We start from the raw sequence: 23,537 nt of genomic DNA, 5'->3' as shown, positions 1-23,537 counted from the left end.
AATGGCACAAAAAATGAAGTTTGTTTGTGAATAGTATTAAAAACTGAAAGAAAGGAAAGAAAAGTACAAACCAACCACCAAAACCAAGCAGAACTATCAAAGATTACTTTTATTACAAGTGATTTGCAAAAACGGGGCAGCACTTTATTGTCTCTGATACCATCTAGTCATCAGTGTCCACACTGCAGCCTTGAGCTCCTGGTTCCTCAGGCTGTAGATGAGGGGGTTCAGGGCTGAAGGCACCACTAAGTACAGAACGGACACTGCCAGATCCAGGGATTGAGAGGACATGGAGGGGGGCTTCAAGTAGGCAAATGTGCCAGTGCTGACAAACAGGGAGACCACAGTCAGGTGAGAGAGGCAGGTGGAAAAGGCTTTGTGGCGTCCCTGCTCAGAGGGGATCCCCAGCACAGCCCTGAAGATCTGCACATAGGAAAAAACCATGAACACAAAACAACCAAAAGCTAAAGAGATGGAAAACACAAGAAACCCAAGTTCCCTGGGCTTGGAGTGTGAGCAGGAGAGCTTGAGGATCTGTGGGATTTCACAGAAGAACTGATCCAAGGCATTGCCATGGCACAGGGGCAGGGAAAATGTATTGGCCGTGTGCAGCAGAGCATGGAGAAAGGCACTGGCCCAGGCAGCTGCTGCCATGTGGTCACAAGCTCTGCTGCCCAGGAGGGTCCCGTAGTGCAGGGGTTTGCAGATGGACACATAGCGGTCGTAGCACATGACAGTCAGGAGAGAAAACTCTGTTCCAATGAAGAAGACATACAGAAATAGCTGTGCTGCGCATCCAGAGTAGGAGATGGTGCTGGTGTCCCAGAGGGAATTGTGCATGGCTTTGGGGACAGTGGTGCAGATGGAGCCCAGGTCAGCGAGGGCCAGGTTGAGCAGGAAGAAGAACATGGGTGTGTGCAGGTGGTGGCCGCAGGCTACGGCGCTGATGATGAGGCCGTTGCCCAGGAGGGCAACCAGGGAGATGCCCAGCAAGAGGCAGAAGAGCAGGAGCTGCAGCTGCCGCATGTCTGCCAATGCCAGCAGGAGGAAGTGCCTGATGGAGCTGCTGTTGGACATTTTTTCACTCTGGGCATTGTGGACTGTTGAAGGAAGACATTGACAAGGTGTGACCAAATTTTTTGAGTCAATTCTATATTTTTTTTTAATCTCTGCAAAATCATTTCTCTTCCTGTGAGGAAATTTGGCTAAACTTTCTTTGATTTTGAGCTTGTGCAACTGAGTACCCGCCTCATCTTTAGCACTGCTCTCAGGCGGAACACTGCAGAGCCCAGAGGGAAAACAGGGCTTCCCATGCCCCAGTTCAGACAGTGCTAGTCCCCACCCAGGACTCCTTTGATAATTAAAACTCCTCTGTTTGAAGGTGCCTGCACTTAAAAATTTATTGAAAAATAAATTGGACTTTTTGAACACTCCAGTTTAAAAATAATATTCTCTGAAATCTTCTCTCTTTCCCTATGCAGCTGGACAGGAATGGATACCAAGGGTTGGTCTGGCTCTCTGCTGCCTGGAGTTGTGCCTACTGGGAGCTGTTTCTCTCTATCCAAGCCTTGTCCCTGCCAGTGCTGCCCAAGCCCGGCCCAGCCCCGGGGGCTCAGCTCTGCCCTGCAGACCCCTCCCAGCACAGGGCACTGCCCAGGGGCATCTCCCTGGCAGCAAGGCCTTAAGAGCAGGGCAGAAAAACAGAGATGCTGCAAGCCAAGGTGCTGCTGCTGCTGGCTGTAGGGAGAAGAGGCTGAGGAGGCACTTTCTGAGGGAGATCTGAGGCCCATCTGGTGATGCCCAGGGTGACAGTGCAGGAGTCTCAGTGACACAGAGAAAGCTGACAGCCCCTTTCCCTTCCCTTGAGGAGAAAGCTGAGAGCAGCCCTGGCCATGCAGCACCATCTCCAGAGCAGGAGGAATCTGCCCTGATGGGGCTGGCTCCTTCCACCTCCAACTTCTCCCCAGCAGTGTCCATGGGGCGCTGCCAGGCAGGCTGAGAGCTGCCCCTGGCAGGTGGCACATGCCCTGGGCTGGCCAAGAGCCCTGAGGGCTGCAGGAGCTGCTCTGCAGGACAGTCCTGGGCAGCCCTGGCTGCAGCCCCAGCTTCACCCCCGGCAGCCATCCCTGGCAGCAGGAGCCGTCCTGCCCTGTCCCTCTGACAGTGCCCAGGGCAGGCCCTCTCTGCAGCACATCCTCTCACTCCTCCTCCTCCTGTGCCACAGAGAAACTGGGAGAGTCCTCCTGACACATCCCCCAGGCTGTGGGGTGCGCTGACTTCAGGGGATCCCTCCAGGAGCACGGGGGACATTGCCCTGCACCCACACACTCACCATGCACAGGGCTGTGAAGATGTTTCCCCAAGTGAAGTCTCAGCTCAATGTCTTCCCAATCCTGATTGCCTTCAGCCTGTCTCTGCCTGGCTCCTGTCCTCTCAGTGCTTTCTGGCAGAGCCCTCAGCCCTGCTGGGCTGGGACAGGAGCTGATACTGGGAAGAGCTGTTCCTTTAAAGCTCAGCAGCACAGACACAGCACAAGGACTTCAATGAGCCTCTTGAGATTTGGTGTTGTTTACATCAGACTCAATCCCTTAGAGAGTCTTCAAAAAACTTCTCAAGAACTCAAAATTAAATTTAGACTCCAAAGTTTCTTGTAAAGAACACAATTGAGGAAGTGTCCCCAGGTTCCAGTTAGAGCAGAACCCTCGAGGCAGTGATGACAGCAGGGGACAAACAAGGCCAAGGTGTCTCTGGTGCTGAGCAAAGCTGGATGTGTTTGAGGAATGCAAAGGGCCAAGGCCTGGGCCCCAGCCCCTGGCCAGGCAGATCCTGTCCCTCCCTCCTTGCTCAGGGCTCTTCCCGGGATGGGCACTGGCATGTGGGGATGTGCAATGGCAAGGGCAGGAGCATGGGGTAGCCCCTGCCAAGCTGCTGAGCAGGGACAAGGAGGCAATGAGGCCCCAGGCCTGCAAGGGTCACTTGTCTCCTGCTCCTGCCTCAGGCCCAGGGCCAGCAGCCACGGCCAAAGTGCTGCCCAAGTTGGCTCTGGCAGGGCTGTCTTGCAGCTGCTGCCCATCCCTGTGCCCAGTGCAGCCCAGGCTGTCCCACGGTGTCCCTGCCCTGCGCCTCTGTCCCTGCAGGCTGTCGGCATCCCCTGGCTGCCCCACCTGGGTGGGCCCTTCCTTTGCTGACAGCTCTGCCTCCTGCCTGCCTCTGCCTGCCCACACAGAGCCTGGGGCTGACCCAGACTCCTTCTGGGGGAAGTGTTGCACCACAGTCCTGCCCTAGGAAGGAAATCCCTTTCTCTTTGTTCCCAGTCTGGGCCTCCCCAGCTAGCTTAATCATTGATTTTTTCTTTCTCTGGCTGTTGTCTACTATGTCAGAAGGATGGACCATCTCTGAAACCACCCTTGAATCCCTCCCAGGGTTCTCCTCTGCTGTCTTCAGTCTCCATCCCACTGAGCACAGAGCTCCTCTGTCCCTGTACAGTGCTCATGTGCTTGAGGCCATGGGTGCCTGGACAAGAAGGACGGTTCTTTTCTACAGGAAGGAAATCACAGAGCCCTAGGACTTTGAAGGCAGATTAGAGGCACTCACCAGAGGCTAAGGCCAGCCAGACCTGTCTGTCCTTGCAGCTTTTGTCTGAAATCAGCCCTCGGATATTTGGGGAGTTTTGGAGGTGGAATTCCATTTCAGCCATGGGTGACTGGACCAGAATGACAGTTCTTCTCCACAGGAAGGAAAGGGCAGAGCCCCAGTGTTTTAAAGGCTGATTAGAGGCAGCCCCAAGGAGGCCAAGGCCAGCCAGACCTGTTTCCCTTGGGAATATTTGTCTCGGAGCAATCCTTGGATAGAGGGAATTTGGGAGGCCAAATCCCAGTTTTTACCGTGGGCATCTGGACAAGAAAGACAGTTCTTTTCCATAGGAAGGAAAGTACAGGGCCCCAGTGTTTCACAGACAGATGAGAGCTTGCCCTGAGGAAGGCAAGGGAATGTAGACAGTCCTGTCAGCTTTTGTATGGGAGCTATCATTGGATATAAGGAATTTTGGAGGCAGTTTCCAAATTTTAGCTATGGATATCTGCTCTTGAGAGATCATTTTTCCCTGGAAAGAATAGCACAGACCCCCAGTGTTTTGAAAGCAGATGAGAGGTGACCCCCAAGGTTCCAAGGCCACCCAGAACTGTCTGTTCTGGCAGATTTCATACGGAATCATCCTTTGATATAATTTAATTTGGACGTTGTCCTGGGGTGACGTTATGATGCTTGCATCCCCATTCATATGTTCTGTGCCTTTAAGACTGTTTCTGAAGAGTGAAAGTTTTCTTTGGGTTTCTCTTATCAGGGACACAGAGACTGGCAGTAATAGGGCTGTTTTCGCTTCTTGCTTTATGCTTTCTGCTTTGCTTGCTCTCTCTCTGCTCTCTCTTTTGCTTGCTTTTGCTTCTGCTTATTTGCTAGTTCTACCTAAACAGTCCAAATTCCTTCCTGGACTGTTTCTCCTCTCCTGTTTCTGTGAACATCTCGAACCTGCTCCGGACTGGGACCTGGGAACACCGAGGGTTTGCACCGTTTGGCTGCAGCAGCTGCTCCAGCGCCGGAGGGCCTAAGAGAGTAACCACCCCTGCAAGAGACTTTCTGATTTTGTCACGTTTTTCAGAGTGATGTCATCTGGTATTGTTCATTTTGTGTGCTGGGGGGTGCTGTGTCTGTCAAATCAACAGGTTCTTTCCACTTCTCTCTGAGGAATTCTTCCCGAACCGGTTGGGGGGAGGGGCCGTGTGGGTTTGCATTCTGGGGGGAGCCCTCCTTTGCAGATTCTCTGCCAAATTTGCCCTAAACCAGGATAAAATATCAATGCCCATCCTGGGGGCTCGAGAGAGTGGAAAACCCTGTTTTGACTGCATTTTGGTTGCCATTACTCTGTGTTTATTTAAATCAGCTCATAGCCATACTTTTTGAATTCATCATGTCTGTTGGGGTGAAGGCTTGCATGCACTTCTGGTCCCTTGGGATTTTTGAGATTTTAATACCTCTCTGGTCCCTAGGTTTATTTTCTTATCCAGAAATAGCTTTAGTATTGCCCCTAATACGTAGTTTTTACATCAGAGGGGCAGTGATCAGAGTAGCTATCCTGCTGGGCTTGGTGGCAATGATGTGCAAGAAGTTTATAAACATGCTGGGGTCTGCTCCAGGTATGAATGGTTCATGGCTATGGTTATGCATCCAGTTTGTCAGAGGAGGAGCCGAGAATAAGACTTTCCAGCCTTCCCTTTCCTTCTTCTCCTTTGGATTGGTTATATCACTTTTTGAGAATGTTCAGTTTCCCCTGAATGTTAAAGAGACCATCTTTCTGGTATTTAATCTGGTAAGCTTCCTCTATATGGTCTGCAGCTTCTCTAGAATGAGGGCTGAGATATCCAGAGGAGCTGGTGAGACCCCTGACCCAGAAGCAGAGGCAGGCGTGAAAAATCCTGAGTGATGTGGAGAATGGGAAAATATAGGCCAAACCTTGAAGGAATTTTCTGATCCTGTAGACTGGGATTTTCCACAGGAACAAATTCAGAACCCAGCTGAAGTGGGCAAATACCTAAAAGAGAAGTGCCATGACGATTCTAAGGAGAAAAGGCTAATTGCAAATAAGCTGGGCCCTAGCCTATGCTTATTACACTTTTTTAGATAGTGTAGGGCAGCAGACAGAGGCAGGGGGGCAGGGAGATAAATCAGCTATCCCAGTCACTCAAGCTGTAGCCAACAGCCCAGGCTCGAAGCCAGCAGCCAAACCAGATAGTGAGCCTAAGCCAGCATCTAAACCCATGGCTGTTGCTACCAGCACTAGAAGTGGGAAATGCAGGACAAGACCAATCGACCAGTGGATGATGATGATGATGATGATGAAGGAGAAGGAACCTCAATGCCTCCTGACATAAAATCAGGAGTCAAAGCAGCAGGTGCAAGATCAGATGCAAATATTGAGTCCTTTTCCCTGAAGGACCTTGATGGCCTAAGGAAGGATTACACCCGACGACCTGATGAATCCATAATTAGTTGGCTGGTCCTTCTCTGGGATGCTGCAGGTGAGGCTACATTTCTGTATGGCACTGAAGCCAGGCATTTGGGATCCCTGTCACAGGATCCTGTCATTGATCAAGAAATGATGAGGGGGGCTAATCCACACAGCCACTGGGCATGGGTCTTGGACAATGTTGCACGAAGATACCTGTGTGCAGATGATCTCTATATACAACAAACTCAGTGGAAGATCATAGAGCAAGGGATCCAACGTCTGAGAGAAATGGCAGTGGCAGAGATTATCTTCTCAGATGATGTAACAACTAGGAACCCAGACTTAGTACCACGCACGTCTGTGATGTGGCAAAAATGTGTACGACTTGGGCCACATGAATATGCTTCTGCCTTAGCCATAATGAAGAGGGATGAGAGGGTTGAGACTGTGCTTGACATGGCAAGGAAGCTCCGAGCATATGCAGATGCTGTGCATGGCCCAACACATGCCAGAATTGCAGCAGTAAAAACATGTCTGGAGAAATTAGAGGATAAGATAGAGGAGAATCATAAGAAGCTTAGAGAGGAGATTAAAGAAGACCTTCTCCAAATTTCAGCAGTACAGATCAGAGGTTCTGGTATCCAAGGCGGACGTTTCCCAGATGGAGAGAGAAGGTACAACCCACGAGCTGAGCTGTGGTTTTACTTGCGTGATTGTGGGGAAACCATGAGAAGGTGGGATAGGAAACCTACTGCTGTTCTGGCACGACGGGTGCGTGAACTGAAGGAAGCCACCAGAAGGAAAGCAGCTCCAGTTGCCCGTAGCCGAATGGCCAGGTATGATGATGATGACATGTCCGATCCCCTTGAAGGAACATCCAAAACATATGCCCAGGGAAAGAAGGATAACCAGGCTTAGAGGGGCCCTGCCTCTAATCAGGTGGAGGCTAGGGAAAATCATGTTTTCTGGTCTGTGTGGATTCGTTGGCCTGGCACATCGGAACCACAAGAGTATAAAGGTTTGGTTGATACTGGTGCGCAGTGCGCATTAATCCCATCAAGACATGTGGGGACAGTCCGTTTCTATTGCTGGTGTGACAGGGGGATCCCAGGATTTCACTTTGGTGGAGGCTGATGTGAGCCTAACGGGAAATGAGTGGAAGAAGCATCCTATTGTGACTGGCACAGAGGCCCCATGTATTTTGGGCATAGACTACCTTCGAAGTGGGTATTTCAAAGACCCAAAGGGACTCAGATGGGCATTCGGGATAGCAGCTGTAGTGACAGAGGGCATCCAGCAATTGAACACCTTGCCTGGGTTGTCTGAGAATCCATCTGCAGTAGGAGGCCTGACGAGAGAAGAGCAACAGGTGCCAATTGCCACTTTCATAGTGCATCGATGACAGCATAGAACCACTCAAGATGCTGTGATCCCCATCCATAAGATGATCCGAGAGCTGGAGAGCCAAGGGGTGGTCAGCAAGACCCACTCACCCTTCAACAGCCCCATTTGGCCTGTGCGAAAATCTGAAGGAGAATGGAGATTGACTGTGGACTACCGTGCATTGAATGAAGTGACTCCACCACTGAGTGCTGCCGTGCCAGACATATTAGAGCTCCAGTATGAGCTTGAGTCCAAGGCAGCAAAGTGGTATGCCAGTGAAGACATTGCCAATGCATTTTTCTCCATTCCTCTGGCAGCAGAATGCAGGCCTCAGTTTGCCTTCACATGGAGGGGAGTGCAGTACACCTGGAACCGACTGCCCCAGGGGTGGAAGCACAGCCCCACCATCCCACCATCTGCCATGGACTGCTCCAGACTGCATTAGAAAGGGGTGAGGCTCCAGAACATCTGCAGTATATTGATGACATCATTGTGTGGGGGAACACAGATGCTGAAGTGTTTGAGAAAGGGAAGGAAATCATCCAGATCCTCCTGGGAGCTGGTTTCGCCATTAAAAAGAGCAAAGTAAAGGGACCAGCTCGTGAGATTCAATTCCTGGGAGTGAAGTGGCAAGATGGACGGCATCAGATTCCTACAGATGTCATCAACAAGATCACAGCAATGTCTCCACCCACCAATAAAAAAGAGACACAAGCTTTCTTGGGTGCAATAGGTTTTTGGAGGATGCATATTCCTGAGTACAGTCAGATCGTGAGCCCTCTTTACCTGGTCACCCGCAAGAAGAACAATTTCATGTGCGGCCCTGAGCAGCAGCAAGCCTTTGTCCAGATCAAGCAGGAGATTGCCCATGCAGTAGCCCTTGGCCCGGTCAGAACAGGACCAGAGGTAAAGAACCTGCTCTACTCTGCAGCCGGGAACCATGGCTTGTCCTGGAGCATTTGGCAGAAGGTGCCTGAGGAGACTCGGGGTCAACCACTGGGATTTTGGAGTCGAAGCTACAGAGGGTCTGAAGCCAACTATACTCCCACAGAGAAGGAAATCCTGGCTGCCTATGAAGGAGTCCAGGCTGCCTCGGAGGTAATAGGCACTGAAGCACAACTCCTCCTGGCACCCTGACTACCAGTGCTGGGGTGGATGTTCAAAGGCAAGGTTCCTTCCACTCACCATGCCACCAGTGCTACATGGAGCAAGTGGATTGCTCTCATCACTCAGCGTGCCCGTATAGGTAATACTGAATTGCCCTGGGATTTTGGAGGTAATTACAAATTGGCCCGAAGGTGAGAATTTTGGTGTCACAGATGAAGAGGAAAAAGAACCAGTGACATGTGCTGAAGAGGCTCCTCCCTATAACCAACTGCCACCAGAGGAAGCACGCTACAGTCTTTTCACTGACGGTTCCTGTCACATCGTAGGGATGAACCAGAAGTGGAAAGCAGCCGTATGGAGCCCCACACAACAAGCTGCACAAGCTACTGAAGGAGAAGGTGGATCAAGCCAACTTGCTGAACTCAGAGCTGTTCAACAGGCCCTGGACATTGCTGAGAGAGAGAAGTGGCCAAAGCTCTACCTCTACACTGACGCATGGATGGTAGCCAATGCTCTGTGGGGATGGCTGGAGAGGTAGAAAAAGGCTAACTGGCAACGTAGAGGGAAACCAATTTGGGCTGTTGATGAGTGGAAAGACATTGCTACCAGGGTAGGGAGGCTACCTGTGAAAGTCCGCCATGTAGATGCCCATGTACCCAAGAGTAGAGCCAATGAGAAGCACCAAAACAATGAGCAGGTAGACCAAGCTGTAAAGATAGGAGTGTCCAAAATAGACCTAGATTGGGAACATAAGGGAGAGTTATTCCTAGCTCGATGGGTCCATGATGCCTCAGGCCACCAGGGCAGAGATGCCGCCTATAAATGGGCACGAGACCAAGGAGTGGATTTAACCATGGACAGTATTTCTCAGGTTATCCATGACTGTGAGACGTGTGCTGCCATCAAGCAGGCCAAGCGAGTGAAGCCCCTCTGGTACGGTGGGCGGTGGTCCAAGTACAAGTATGGGAAGGCCTGGCAGATTGATTACATCACACTGCCCCAGACACGCCAGGGCGAGCGCTACGTGCTGACCATGGTGGAAGCCACCACTGGATGATTGGAAACCTACCCTGTGTCTCATGCTACAGCCCGAAACACCATCCTGGGCCTTGAAAAGCAAGTTCTGTAGAGACATGGCACCCCTGAGAGGATCAAATCAGACAACGAGACTCATTTAAAGAACAGCCTTATCAACACCTGGGCAAGGGAACATGGCATTGAGTGGGTGTACCATATCCCCTACCATGCACCAGCTGCAGGAAAAGTGGAGAGGTACAATGGACTACTAAAAACCCAGTTGAAAGCTTTGGGTGGGGGATCTTTCAAGAATTGGGAGCAGCATTTAGCAAAGGCCACCTGGTTAGTTAACACCCGAGGTTCCACCAACCGAGCAGATCCTGCCCAGTCTGAGTCCCTGAATGTAATAGAAGGAGACAAAGTCCCAGTGGTACATATCAGAGGTTTGTTAGGGAAGACTGTGTGGATCAATTCTGCCTCGAGTACAGACAAACCCATTTGTGGGGTTGTCTTTGCTCAGGGACCAGGTTGCACGTGGTGGATAATGCAAAGAGATGGAACAACACGATGTGTACCTCAGGGAGATCTGATTGTGGGATTAGAATGATATGCAATATCACTGTTCATTGGATGTTACTGCCATTGTCTGTACATTAAACCATAGAGACATGAGACAGAAGGAAATGTGTAAGAGTTGAAGGTCTGGGCAAGTGGAAGATGGAGAAGGAAATGTGTAAGTGTTGAAGGTCTGAGCAAGCAATAGATGGAGCTTTAAGTGAGTAAAGTGAAAAGGGGGAATCCTGCAGCTCTGTAATATAGGGCCTGGATTCAGTGATCCAGTGTGGGGATGTGATGAAGGCATGATGGGTATTGCTTGTAATTTTGGGGGAACAGATGGAAATTTTGTATGAATAATGCATGATGTGTTGTAGTATGTTGATGATATGGGGATAAGGGGTGGAATGTCCTGGGGTGACGTTATGATGCTTGTATCCCCATTCATCTGTTCTGTGCCTTTAAGACTGGCTCTGAAGAGTGGAAGTTTTGTTTGGGTTTCTCTTATCAGGGACACAGAGACGGCAGTACATAGGGCTGTTTTTCACTTCTTGCTTTCAGCTTGCTGCTTTGCTTGCTCGCTTTTCTGCTCTTGCTTCTGCTCTCGCTTTTGCTTCTGCTTATTAGCTAGTTCTAGCTAAACAGTCCACATCCATTCCTGGACTGTTTCTCCTCTCTGTCGGTTTCTCGGCTGTTTAGGTGGCCTGGAAAGGCCCCGGGTGGCCTTGGACAGTCCGGCGCTTCAAAGGACGAGAAGAGACTTCTGATCTTTTCTCGGTCTCGGTGTTTATTAATTGTTTATCTAAAAGATTTTCTTTCAGCCCAACAGAGGTCTGCACAGCAAGCCAGCCATGAGCACACTGAGAGCCCCCGGGGTGGTCACTTATCTTTATACTCGAAATTACGTATACAATATTTATAATTTTTTCCCCAATACCTTCTACCCTTATTAACCGGTGCACTTCTAGTAATAACCAATCCCGAAGTGCCAACATCACCACAGAAGATGGAGGCCAAGAAGAAGAAGAAGAAGAACAGGACACGCCCCAATTCCTCCATCTTACTTCTTTAGACCCCCCTGTACAGAAATCCTAAACTCTGTGTTTCACACTAATTAACTTATCCCTCCACCATTCACCCCAGTGAAATCCTCCTATCCTCATACAGGTGTCGTCTCCTGTGTAGGATCAAAGTCCAGCCACCAGACACTTCTGGCAACATTCCAGGACTCCTGAGCCCCCCAAGGGTGTTCTCGGCCACTCTGCACCTCCGTCCTGAGGTGCTGAGATCCCACACCTCTCCTGTTCCTGTGACCATCTTGAACCTGCTCCAGACTGGGACCCGGGAACACTGAAGGTTTGGCTGCAGCAGCTGCCCAGTGCCGGAGGGACTGAGAACAGAGCAACCACCCCCGAAAGAGACTTTCTGATTTTGTCATCTTCCTCAGAGCGGTGTCAGCTGGTATTGTTCATTTTGTGTGGTGGGGGTGATGTGTCTGGTAAATAAACAGGTTCTTTCCACCTCTCTCCAAGGAATTTTTTCCCGAACCGGTTGGGGGGAGGGGCTGTGTGGGTTTTGCTTTCTGGAGGGGCCCCCTTTGGAGATTCTTTAACAAATTTAACCCTAAACCCTAACCCTTTAACCCTAAACCAGGACACCAATATTCTGTGAAAGAAGGAGGGGCAGCAACAAAACTTCATCACTGGATTTACGCAGGGCAGACCTTGGATTCAGGATGCAGATTTGGAGAGTACTGAATCAGGTACTGATTTTTTAAGGGAAAGACACTTAAAAACGAAAGTGTCCAGGAAGGATGGACACACCTCAAGAAAGGAATTTTAAGGGGGAAGAAGCAGCCTGTCCCTTTGTGCCAAAGTTCAGCCTGAGAGGAAAATGACTGTCCTGGCTGGACATGGATCTTTTGTGGGAACTCAGGAAAAAAGAGAGTGCATCACCATTGGATAAATCAGGCATCTCAGGAGGTGTTTAAGGATGTTGTTAGGTTGTGCAGAAGGAAAAGTAGAGTGGTGAAAGTTCAATTAGATCTTAACCTGGCCATTTCTGTGAAAAATAATAAAAAATTATTTTAAAAATAAACTAATAGCAAAAGGACAGATAAGTAGAACATCTACTCTTTATAGGATGCAGTGAGGAATAGAGTAACTAAAGATAAGGAAAAGCAGAGCTGCTTAACACCTTCTTTCCCCCAGTTTTCAACATTAGGACAGGTTGTCCTCAGGACAAGTGCTCTCCTGAGCTTGTGGATGGGCACAGGGAGCAGAACAGCCTCCCTGTAATCCAGAAGGAAGCAGCTGGGAACCTGCTAAACCAGGTGGGCAAGAAGGCCAATGGCTCCTGGCTTGGATCAGGAATGGTGTGGCCAGCAGGAGCAGGGCAGGGATTCTTCCCCTGTGCTCAGTACTGGTGAAGCCACACCTGAGTGCTGAGTCCAGTTCTGGGCCCCCAATTTAGGAAGGACAAAGAGGGGCTGGAGCATGTCCAGAGAAGAGCAACAAAGCTGGGGAGGGATCTGGAAAGCAAGTCCTGTGAGGAGTGGCTGAGTGGGCTGGGGTTGTTTATCCTGGAGAAGAGGAGGCTCAGGGGAGACCTCATCACTCTCTGCAACTCCCTGACAGGAGGGTGCAGTTGGGGGGAGTCGGGGTCTTTTCCCAGGGAACAGTGACAAGACAAGAGGACACAGCTTAACATGTGCCAAGGGAGGGTTAGACTGGACTTTTGGAACAGGTTCTTCACAGAAAGTTCGATTGGGCATTGGAAGGGGCTGCCCAGGGAGGTGGTGGAGTCACTGTCCCTGGAGGTGTTTAAGGAAAGACTGAACGTGGCACTGAGTGCCATGGTCTGGGTGACAAGGTGATGTTGAGTCACAGGTTGGAGTTGCTGATCTCCACGGTCTTTTCCAGCCTGGTTAATTCTGTGATTGTGTGATGATTGTGACACTGTGTGGCATCATAAACCCAAGGGTTTCTTCTAACAGTGCAGGGCTAAATCGAACCAAGGAGTCCATTTTGGGACTCTGGCACCTCATGGAATTCAGAAGACTGTTGTAATACTGTGTGGTTTTGTGGAAATGAGGAGACTGTTGTGACACTGTGTGGCTTTCTGGAAATGAGGAGACTGTTGTGACACTGCAGCCTTGTGTGACAATGGGGCCATTCTGACAATGCAGGGCCCAATGGAACCAAGGGGCCATTTTTGCACTGAGGACACTCGTGGAATGAAGGAAACATGTTTGACACCGTGGTGCCTCTTGGGACTAAAAGGCCATTGTGACACTGCGGGGCCCAGGTAGAACAGAGGACACTGTGAAACTGAGGGGCCCTATAGAACCAAGAGACCATTGTGACTCGGTGGAGCCTCATGCAATCATGGAGGCCATTGTGACACTCTAGGGCTCCATGAAGCAAAAGATATCCAAAGGTGAGTGTGAGTGTAGATCTGCTGGATGGTAGGAGGGCTCTGCAGAGGGCCCTGGACAGGCTGGATGCAGGGCCCAAATCCAACAAGGTGAGCTTGAACAAGACCAAGTGCTGGGTCCTGCTCTTTGGCCACAACAACCGCTGCAGTGCTACAGGATGGGGATAGAGTGGCTGGACAGCAGCCAGGCAGAAAGGGACCTGAAGGGACTGATGGACAGCAGGCTGGACATGAGCCAGCAGTGTGCCCAGGTGGGCAAGAAGGCCAATGGCTCCTGGCCTGGCTCAGGAATGGTGTGGCCAGCAGGAACAGAGCTGCTTTGCAGCCCCTGACATACCCCACCCCTGCACACAGACATTGCTGCTGCAGCTCCAGAGAAGGCAGCAAAAGGAGAATTGCCAGGGAAGACTTTGCTAGGAGATGCTTTAGGTCACTTAAAACCACTGAGAGCAGAGATCTTCATGGACAGAGTCTGGGGCCCCAGCAGATATGGAGAGAATAAAAATGAAATATGGCCCAAACAATGCCATTTGTTCGGGACAATATTAAAAGATTAAGACAAAGGAAAGACAAGAATAAATCAAATACCAAACCCAAGTATTATCAAATACAAAATTTATTACAAGTGACTTGCGGAAACTGGCAAGCAGTTTAGGTTACTGAAACCGTCCATTCATCAGTCTCCACACTGCAGCCTTGAGCTCCTGGTTCCTCAGACTGTACATGAGGGGGTTCAGGGCTGGAGGCACCACATAGTACAGAACTGACAGGGCCACATCCAGAGATGGGGAAGAGATGGAGAGGGGCTTCAGGTGAGCAAACATGATACTGCTGAGGAACAGGGAGAGCACGGCCAGGTGAGGGAGGCAGGTGGAAAAGGCTTTGTGCCGTCCCTGCTCAGAGGGGATCCTCAGCACAGCCCTGAAGATCTGCACATAGGAGAAAACAATGAACACAAAATAGCCAGAAACAACACAGACAGTAACAGCAATAAACCTGAGTTCCCTGAGGTAGGATTTGTAGCAGGAGAGCTTGAGGATCTGAGGAATTTCACAGAAGAACTGGCCCAGGGCATTGCCATGGCACAGGGGCAGGGAGAATGTATTGGCTGTGTGCAGCAGGGAATTGAGAAAGCCACTGGCCCAGGCAGCTGCTGCCATGTGGGCACAAGCTCTGCTGCCCAGGAGGGTCCTGTAGTGCAGGGGTTTGCAGATGGACATGTAGCGGTCATAGCACATGATGGTCAGGAGAGAATACTCTGCTCCCACAAAGAAGAGAAAGAAGAAAACTTGTGCAGCACATCCTGTGTAGGAGATGTTCCTGGTGTCCCAGAGGGAATTGTGCATGGCTTTGGGGACAGTGGTGCAGATGGAGCCCAGGTCACTGAGGGCCAGGTTAAGCAGGAAGAAGAACATGGGCATGTGCAGGTGGTGGCCGCAGGCTACGGCGCTGATGATGAGGCCGTTGCCCAGGAGGGCAGCCAGGGAGATGCCCAGCAAGAGGCAGAAGTGCAGGAGCTGCAGCTGCCGCGTGTCTGCCAATGCCAGCCGGTGGAAGTGGCTGATGGAGCTGCTGTTGGACATTTGCTGGGGCTCGAATTGGGGATCTGTAGAATAAGTATTATTCTGTATTCTACTTATCTGTAGAAAAAGTATTATTATCTGTAGAATAAGTATAATGGAATACTTTGGTTTGTGGAGAATTTTAAATATCCCAGCACAGCTTGGGGGCACTTTCCCCCCACTGCCTGCCCAGGGCTCTGCTGCCTGGAGCAGTCCCTGCCAGCAGCTGCTTCCCTGTGCCCAGGGCTGGGCCCTGCCAGTGCTGCCAGAGCCCAGCCCAGCCCTGGGGGCTCAGCTCTGCCCTGCAGACCCCTCACAGTTCTGGCACTGCCCATGGGGCAGCTCTGGCTCTGCAGACTGATGGCAAAGTTAGAGCAACCCTGAGGAGGCTGGAAAAATCATACTGATGCAGCTTTTAAGAGGTCCTGCATTGATTGCTGTTGCTGCCTGCTTTACTCAGGTCTGAGATATTTTTTTTTATTTTTTTCAACCTTAATTGAGAGATGAATATCTAAGGGGAATTTCCAGGGCAGAGCAGTAGATTATAAAAGCAGAATTGTCCCTTCTGTGCAGCCCCTACCTTGCTCTGCTCCCTGTATAATCTACTTGGAAATGTTCTGCAATTAAATGTAATGCTGGCAGCAGTCTTGAACAATGCAGCATCCTCACCACAAGGAGAACACTTCCAAGCTGTACCAGCTGTCTCCTCCCACCCAGATCTTGTCCCCCAGTGCTGGGAGCAGCTGCCAGGGCTGGCTGAGAGCTGTCCCTGGCAGGCAGCAGAGTCCCTGCCCCAGCACAGCACCCTGGGCTCTGCAGGACCCTGCTCTGCATGACAGCCCTGGGCACCCCTGGCTGCTCTGCACAAGAGACAATCAGAGAATGTACTCACAGGGTCTATAGGCATTGGGATGTTCCAGCTTTAGGAGAAGGCTTCAGGAGCTGCAGCTGCATTGTCCTGCAGCCAGAGGTTCCTGTTCCAAGGGCTGGCAGTGATTCTGCCTCAGGCACTTCTCAGCACCTTCCCAGCCCTGACAGAGTGAAGCTCTCTGTGCCTCTGTGCTGTGCCCAGGGTGGTTGCAGGCAGTGTCCCAGCCCTGCTGGGCTGGCAGAAGAGCTGCTCATCAAGAGAAATGTGCTTTTGAAGCTCTACTTGGTTACCAGGAGCTGCCTCTGTGCCAGGAGCCCAGGCCAGCTCAACAGCACAGTCACAGCACAAGGACTTTAATGAGCCTCTGGGGCTTTGTGCTCAGGTCCTGAACATCAGTCCCTGAGAGGGAGCTGAAGAAACCTCTCTAGAACTCCAAGTCAGAATCCAACTCCAATGTTTCTTGGACTTTTAATGGATCCCACTGAGGGACACGACTGAGAAAGTGTCCCCAGGCCCCAGGCGGAGAAGAGAACTGGAGGCAGTGATGACAGGTGGGGACAAAGAAAAGCCAAGCCTTGATGCCCTGGGGCACAGCAGGGTCTGTGCCACCAAGGGCTGGGAGGAGACACCTTGTCCTGAGGCCCTGGGGCCTCCTGGCAAAGCCCCAGCCAGGCTGGGCACTGTCAGCCCCTTGTCCTGCCCTCAGCATCCCCCCCTAGCCCACATCCCAGTGGCCTCAAGGATCTGCTGGAAGGAGTCCCTGGGGAGCCTTGCTCAGGAATGGCTCTGGGAGCTCCTTAATGCTCACAGAGTTTTTCAAAGGACTTTGGGTTTGGCTTTTGCTTTGGAGTCTCTGGGAAGTTTGAGCAAACATGGCCTCCAATTATCTGCTTTAATGATTCCCTTGAGAACCTTTGTCAGTAAAAACACTCAGTGGGCTCATTAATGCTTCAAGGTACATCAGTTATTTTAAGGTACTCTGTTTTTCACTTTTCATACAAATTCTATGAGAAGTTTGTGCAATCATAGCCCCAGTTATCCGCTTTAATAATTCCCTTGAGAGCTTTGTACTGATACTCTGTGGGCCTCATCAGCACTTTGAGATACTCAAGGTTTTTAAGGTACTTTGGATTTTCCATTCCACACTGAGTCTCTGAGAAGTTTTTGTGCCATCCTGGTCTCCAGTTCTCCAAGGAGTCCATGAAGAGCCTTTGTTGGGATGTACCTCAGTGGGACCCATTCATGCTTTGAGGCACTTTGAGTTGTTCCTCTGACTTTTACTCCTGGAAAGGTTTGTGCAATCTCCTCTCAGGCCCTGAGGTTCCAGGGTTCACTTCCAAATGCACCGTGGGGCTCATTAGGATCAAGCAAGTCCTGACAAACCATGGCTCTGCCTTGATTTCCATCTTCTGTTGTGCAAATCACTAGTAATTTCTTCTTATATAGTTATGGAGAAATATTTCAAAGAGCTTCTAATAAATCCACATTCCTGTTTTAAAGGTATGTTGTTCTCCTTAGAGCAGAGGTAATCGCAGCATTCAGTGACTGATAGTGATGCAGGGAGTCTCCACAAGTGGTCTGGCCTGATCAGAGAAGCTGTGCCTTGAGGTCTGACCCTGTGTGGACCACCTTTCTCCACATTCGCCAACCCCATCCTCTCCCTCCTCTGTCACTTGAGGCCAGCTTAGCTTGGCGAACTGGCTGCACTCAGGCAAAGAGGGGTTTTCTTTTTTTATTTTAGTATTCTAAAACTCCTGAGTTCTCCACTGAATACAGACACCCTCCTCACGTGTTTGCCAAGCCCACGTGCCACCAAGATCACTCCTGATGCCGAATTTTGCCCCAAAAGGCGAGAATAACTGCTTAAGAGACTCAGTCTAAGTCAGATAAGCAGGAGGTATTTTATTACGACGCGTCGGAGAAATCACAAAATGGATTTCTAAATTATGTACAGCAAAAGCGGGTTTTTATACAATTTTAAACAGGGATTACATCATTTATTACATGCATATTCATAGGCAGGCGGGGTCTTCCGTGAATTCCTGGTCTTCCTTAGTTAAATTTTAAGCTTTTCCTAATTTGGACTTCTTCCTGTTATCTTTGGCATGTTTTTCCATGGCTTGGCTGAAGTTACTGTTGTACTTGGCTTGATCCTAACGGCTTGACAGGTCACTTTAACTTATTGGGTTGATTCTAACGGCTTGGCAGGTCACTTTAACTTATTGGCTTCCACTTCTGTTTCTTCAAATATTCTAATTCCAAAGTTTCTTCTGTGAGTGTATTTTAGATTATTTATTAACTTCTGCGATTCCCTTGATATACTTTTAAGTGTCTTTTAATTCTTTTAAAACTATATTTCATTATAATAAATGGCTTCACTCCAGACCTGCCCTGGGCCAGCTGTGAGGGTGTGTGGGTGCCCAGAGGCCTACCATCAAAGTCTCAATCCCCCAGACATGGAGGACTGGTTCCAGATAAGAGGAATAGGCTTTCAGGTTAGGGTGAGATGCTTTCTTCTCCCATAGATCTTTGCAGGCACATGCTGATTTATGTCATGTTATGTTACCCCATTGGTCCATTGGCATAATTACCCTAGTTCAGCTCCTATTGCTCATGTTTTTTTAGTCCTAGAATGTTCTTCTCTCTCTGTCCCTCCATGGGCCCTAGTTGGCTGCATTCCTTCACCCTTCTTTCCCTATTGGCTTACCTGACCTCTGACCTCTTGTCTGCACCATTTTCCCCCATATCCATTGGACCCTGACCCTCAGTTCCACCCTCACAACCCCATATAAGGCCCCATTCCCTCAGCCTACACCCCGTCTTCATCCCTGGAGCCTGTTCAGCTGTGTAGCCTGTTCCTGTACCAATAAACCCAGTTTGCTAGAGATCATATGAAGACCCATTCTGCCTATTCTGTCAGCTTTCTAAGGTAGCAGTGAGCTTTGGGCTCATGAGTGCTGGACGCTACAAGGGGCCTCAGTAGAGCCATGATGCTACACATGGCACCCAAACAGGGACCTGATTTGTTGAGTTCCCTGTGAGCGTCTCCAGCGGTGATCCTGCCAGCCAGATGTCACTGGAAGCTGTACGCCTTTGGGTCAGCTGCAACACTGAAGTGAAGTGAAACTTCAGTTTTATCGAATCTCACTGAAGAAGAAGTTAACAATCCCTTCAACATCTGTGGGACCAACTTCACTGACAGCCCCAGAAGCCCCACTTTGGCTGAAGATTCTGCCTGTGAGACTGAGAGTGAGTGACTGAGTGGCAGAGAGCTCCCAGCGGTTCAGGCTTTTGATTTTCTTCTCCTGTGAGTGGGAATTCCCTCCTCCATTGGGGGCAGCTATGAGAAATAATCAGTCCCAAGCCGAAAAGGATGTCTTTGTTAAATTTTGGAGAGTTTTAAACTTAGAGGGGAGTTCATTTTCTGAGGAGAGTTAAAAATGTTTTGTTCACTGGTTGTTTAAGGAGTTTCCTGATATCTCTGTTGATCCTATCTTTCAGTTATCATTTTGGGATGTTGTTGGGGAAAATCTTTATATTTTAAAAACACAAGCAATGTTAAAAGTTGGGAAATTTTATCTGTTGTTTCATTCAATTTATAGGATCGTTTAACAAGTTCATGGTTCCAACCCTTTGTCCAGGTTTATTCAACCCGCCGCCCACGTTTCTGAACCCACGTTCCCTGAGAACAGGATGGGAGATGGAGCCCATCCTTTGGCACAGACAAGCCATCTGCCACCTGCCGTCTTCCCTCCTTTTCTGTCCTCTCCTCAGGGTGGTAGTGGCCATGCTGCCCTGAGATACTCCCTTGACCACATTCCTTCATCCCCTGATCCTAATCACCCTTCCTATAAATCACAAGATGGCAATACTCCTGTTAGGGAGACGTCCATTTCAGATTCCCTCCTGCCTTCATCCCCCTTTCCTGCCTTTTCTCTGGGTACCTCCCCTGTGATGGGTCCCACCTTGACGTCAAATTCCATCCCCGGAACTGGACATGGGGCCAATTGGAAGGAAGCCATTTTGACTACCAAAGGCCTTCAACACTGGGTGTTGCCATTTGGCCGAAAGCCCTGCACCCCTCCCAGCAGACCTGCTTCCTCTACAGAGGAAGAGAGCGATAGGTTATCCAAGAGTGAGGATGAGCCCAAGGATTCTTGGCAGAGGACGCGAAGAAAAGCTGCAAAGGAAGGGGACTGGGATGTGGTATCCAAGATTCAGGTGGCACCTGTGCAGTATAAGGAGGAGCCAAAACCTCCATGGGAATTTATTCCTGTAGGGAAAGGAAGGATTTAGTAAAGGCTGCAAAGGATTATGGGAGGGATTCTACCTATTTTAACCATCTGCTGGACGTGCCATTTACTGCCCACATGATAGTACCATAAAATTTAAAACAGTGTATGAAAATTATATTGTCACCTGACTAATTTATTTTATGGAAAGGAGTTTGGATAAATAAAGTTAATGAGTTACCAAAAGGTTATGTTGAGGAAGAAGGGTGACAACACCTCACAATGGACCGCATTGCCGGGGAAGGAGACTGTACTAGACTGCAATATCAGGCTGAAGCCCTCCCCCAGTCAATACTGGAAGATCTCAAAGGTCCTGCATGGTCCACCCTCCTCCAAACACCTGATGCTTCTACATCCCACATTGACTTCACTGACATTTGCCAGGGCCTGGATGAGAGCTATATCAAGTTTGTCTATCACCTTATGAAAGCACTGGAAAAAAGAGTAGATGATCAAAATGTCCGGGATTATTTTATTAGCAAATTAGCTTTCTGTAATGCCAGTATTGACTGCAGAAAGGTTCTGCACACCCTCACCCTTGACCCTGAGTTGACCAGCGCTCAGATGGTTGATGCTTGCATTTGCCAAGCGGTGTCAGACTGTGACTCCAGCCTAGCCAAGGCCACCAGCCAGGGTGCAATGGAAGCACTGGTTGCAGCAAACGTGCTTCCCCACAATACAAAATGTAATAAAGGAAGTGGAAACTGTTGTAACTGCAGGAAATCTGGACATGTAGCAAAAGACTGTAAATACAAGAATACCAACCGTTCTTGTTTTTTACTAAGCCCTCAGTCCCACAGCCAGTGCCCAAACTGTTCCTCTAGCCAACAGCACTTCCAGCCCTCGGTAAGCTTACAGCAGAGCATGGAACAACCCCATGTGATGAAACAAAATGTGAGGTTGTTCCATCTCACCCTTCCATCGGTGATAGATGTCCTAGGTTACAATATAAAGATGTATTCTATTCCCATCCTCAAGAGCTGCTGAAACCAGGAGGAGCATTGTTTTATTCCTTATCTCCTGTCAATGGGCCCATCAATGCCTTTCTGCATGACTCAGAGATAACTCCCTCCAGGAACCATTTCTGTTTAATGGACCCACCACATGACTCACTGTGGAGAGCCTGCTTCAAGCATGGCTTAAAGAAAGAGGCCATGAAGGTATACAGCTGATGGGAAAGTAAAAGGTAGCTGTAAAGCAGCATTTCCCAGGCTTGATTCTGTAAATAATTAGGTTCTCAAGCAATTCTATAAACAATAAGATTCTCAGACAGTCTTCTCATAACAGGCAAACATTCTGTCCTTGGCTGCTGCTAGGAACAGATAGCTGCTCTGGGAACAGATATGAAAGTTTTGAGAACTTTTCATATCACGGTGAGAACACTGATCCTGGTTTCAATAAACAAACCACAGATATTGTAAACAAAAGGAGTGGTTAGAGTTTTCTCTGTAACCTATCGTGAGCTCGAATTTTGCAATATGCATGAAGTTATTTTACACTGTTATAAAAGGTGGCTGATTTGATCAATAAATCGGAGTCGATGCTCATCAATCGGATGGTCGTCTCCCTTCACTTCAATAACTCACAGAATGCTATCAGTTCAGTGTGAGATGCTCTGCCCAGGGGGGAGGAGCTAGGCATCCCCATCTGGATATAATCTGGGGTTTGGGACAGAACAAGCTGCCTTTCCACTGGATTTCCCACAGGAACAGCTGCCTTTGCCACTGGATCTTCAGAGGAAGACTACACCCTTCTACAGGATTACAGCTCCAGCAGAACCACACTTGCCACTGCAGAAGGACTGCAGCCACCATTCCAACTGGACTGCTACCAACACCCTGACCAACAGGGCATCAGGTTGTATTCTGACTTTGTCAGTGGTTTTTCTATTGTATTATTGCATGTATTTTGTTTTTGTTTTTTTCCTAATAAATTGTACTTATGACTTGGAGTCTTTCACTGGTTTTGCTTTCAAACTAGAACATAAATTTTGGCACCCAACATGAGGCAGGAGCTACTGAGAAAAGTCAGAATTAAAATTTTGTGTAGTAGAAGCCACCTATTCGCTATGATGCTCAACATGATTTTATGGGTCTTGTACCTAGCTCTCTATATTTTTCTCACATGGCAAATTATCTGCCAATTGTAATGCTTCTGTGTAAACCAGGGTATGGTTTACACAGCAAGAAAAATTGCTTTATTGGTCTATTATGTCTATGATAACTTCTGGTGCTATGATAATAATTTGGAATATGTACTCAATTTTGTTTGCTTGTCCTAATCTAGGCAGCTATGTCTGAGGCCTCACCAATCACACCTAGATCCTTGGGGGAGAGGTAAAGAATTACTTTTCCCAGCCTCTCAGGCTTGACACAGCAGTTTTTGAAAATGGTAAGTTCTCTCTGGATGCCAAGGACAGCATAGTGTTGTTAGTTCTGCTTTGTCTTCTCCACACAGCCTGCAACATATTTAGAAACTAAACACTACATGGTGTGGTGCAGTGTCTTGAGGAAGAGGAAAGGAGAAGCAAAGCAACAGCATCCATGTCCGCACAGAATGCCACAGAGGAGGAAAGAACCAAATGCCAAACAACAGCATCCATGTCTATTCAGACTGTCACAGCAGAGGAAGAAACCAAAAGCAAAGCAACAGTGTCTGTGTCTACACAGACTGTCACAGAGGAGGAAGAAACCAAAAGTGCCATTAGCATCTCCACACACACCATCACGGAACCCGAACAGCCTTAACCAGTAGCAGTTGCCCCTATTCAGAAGAAGAAATCAAAGAGCAAATCAGTCCACATAGTGACTGATGAGGATGTGGCAGGATCCTCACACCCAGTGGAAGAGACAGAGCCAGAAAACATCACTCGCTCTCTATCCCTGGGTGAGCTGTGTGACTTGCGGAGGGAATTCACCTGCCAGATGGACGAGTCCATCCTGACCTGGCTGCTCCCGTCTGATATGCTGCAGCCAACAACACCATTCTGGATGGAAGTGAGGCCAAGCAACTGGGATTGCTGTACCAGGATGTGGTCATTGACCAAGGGATAGGGAGAACCCAAGAAACTCTCAGCCTCTGATGGTGACTGCTGATGAGTGTGAGGGACAGATGCCTTTGTAAAGAAGATTTCTAGGTGCACCGTGGAAAATGGAGTACAATGGAACAAGGTATCTGATGCCTGAGGGAATTGGCTGTGCTGGAGATAATTTTCTCAGGAGACAAGAGATTTCATAAAAGCCCAGATTGTATACAGTGCACATGGCAAATGTGGTTGAGATTTGCACAGCTTGGACCAGAGGTGTACTCCC

At 49.2% G+C, this 23,537-nt stretch overlaps 1 protein-coding gene across 1 annotated transcript; it reads right to left on the bottom strand.

The window, feature by feature from the left end:
* Positions 1-245: 245 nt before the first annotated feature.
* Positions 246-18,685, bottom strand: LOC134413882 (olfactory receptor 10A4-like). Its single transcript, XM_063147912.1, has 4 exons — positions 18,642-18,685; positions 682-814; positions 331-444; positions 246-263 (listed from the first exon to the last, which is right to left on the bottom strand). Exons 1-4 carry the CDS (start codon positions 18,683-18,685, stop codon positions 246-248), a joined length of 309 nt encoding a protein of 102 aa, XP_063003982.1.
* Between the last annotated feature and the right edge of the window lie 4,852 nt (positions 18,686-23,537).

The sequence above is a fragment of the Melospiza melodia genome, unplaced genomic scaffold, assembly GCF_035770615.1.
Source record: "Melospiza melodia melodia isolate bMelMel2 unplaced genomic scaffold, bMelMel2.pri scaffold_55, whole genome shotgun sequence".
NCBI classification, from domain to species: domain Eukaryota; kingdom Metazoa; phylum Chordata; class Aves; order Passeriformes; family Passerellidae; genus Melospiza; species Melospiza melodia.
Note: the sequence above shows the minus strand (reverse complement) of the source record. Positions and strands in the feature narration are given on the sequence as shown.

Coding starts and splice junctions, on each gene's coding strand:
- LOC134413882 (XM_063147912.1), bottom strand. CDS start 18,685: ATGGATATGGGGGAAAATGGTGCAGACAAGAGGTCAGAGGTCAG. Junction 815..18,641: donor GACAAGAGGTCAGAGGTCAG/GTAAGCCAATAG, acceptor CTGGGACACCAG/CACCATCTCCTACTCTGGAT. Junction 445..681: donor AACCCCTGCACTACGGGACC/CTCCTGGGCAGC, acceptor TGTTTTGTGTTC/ATGGTTTTTTCCTATGTGCA.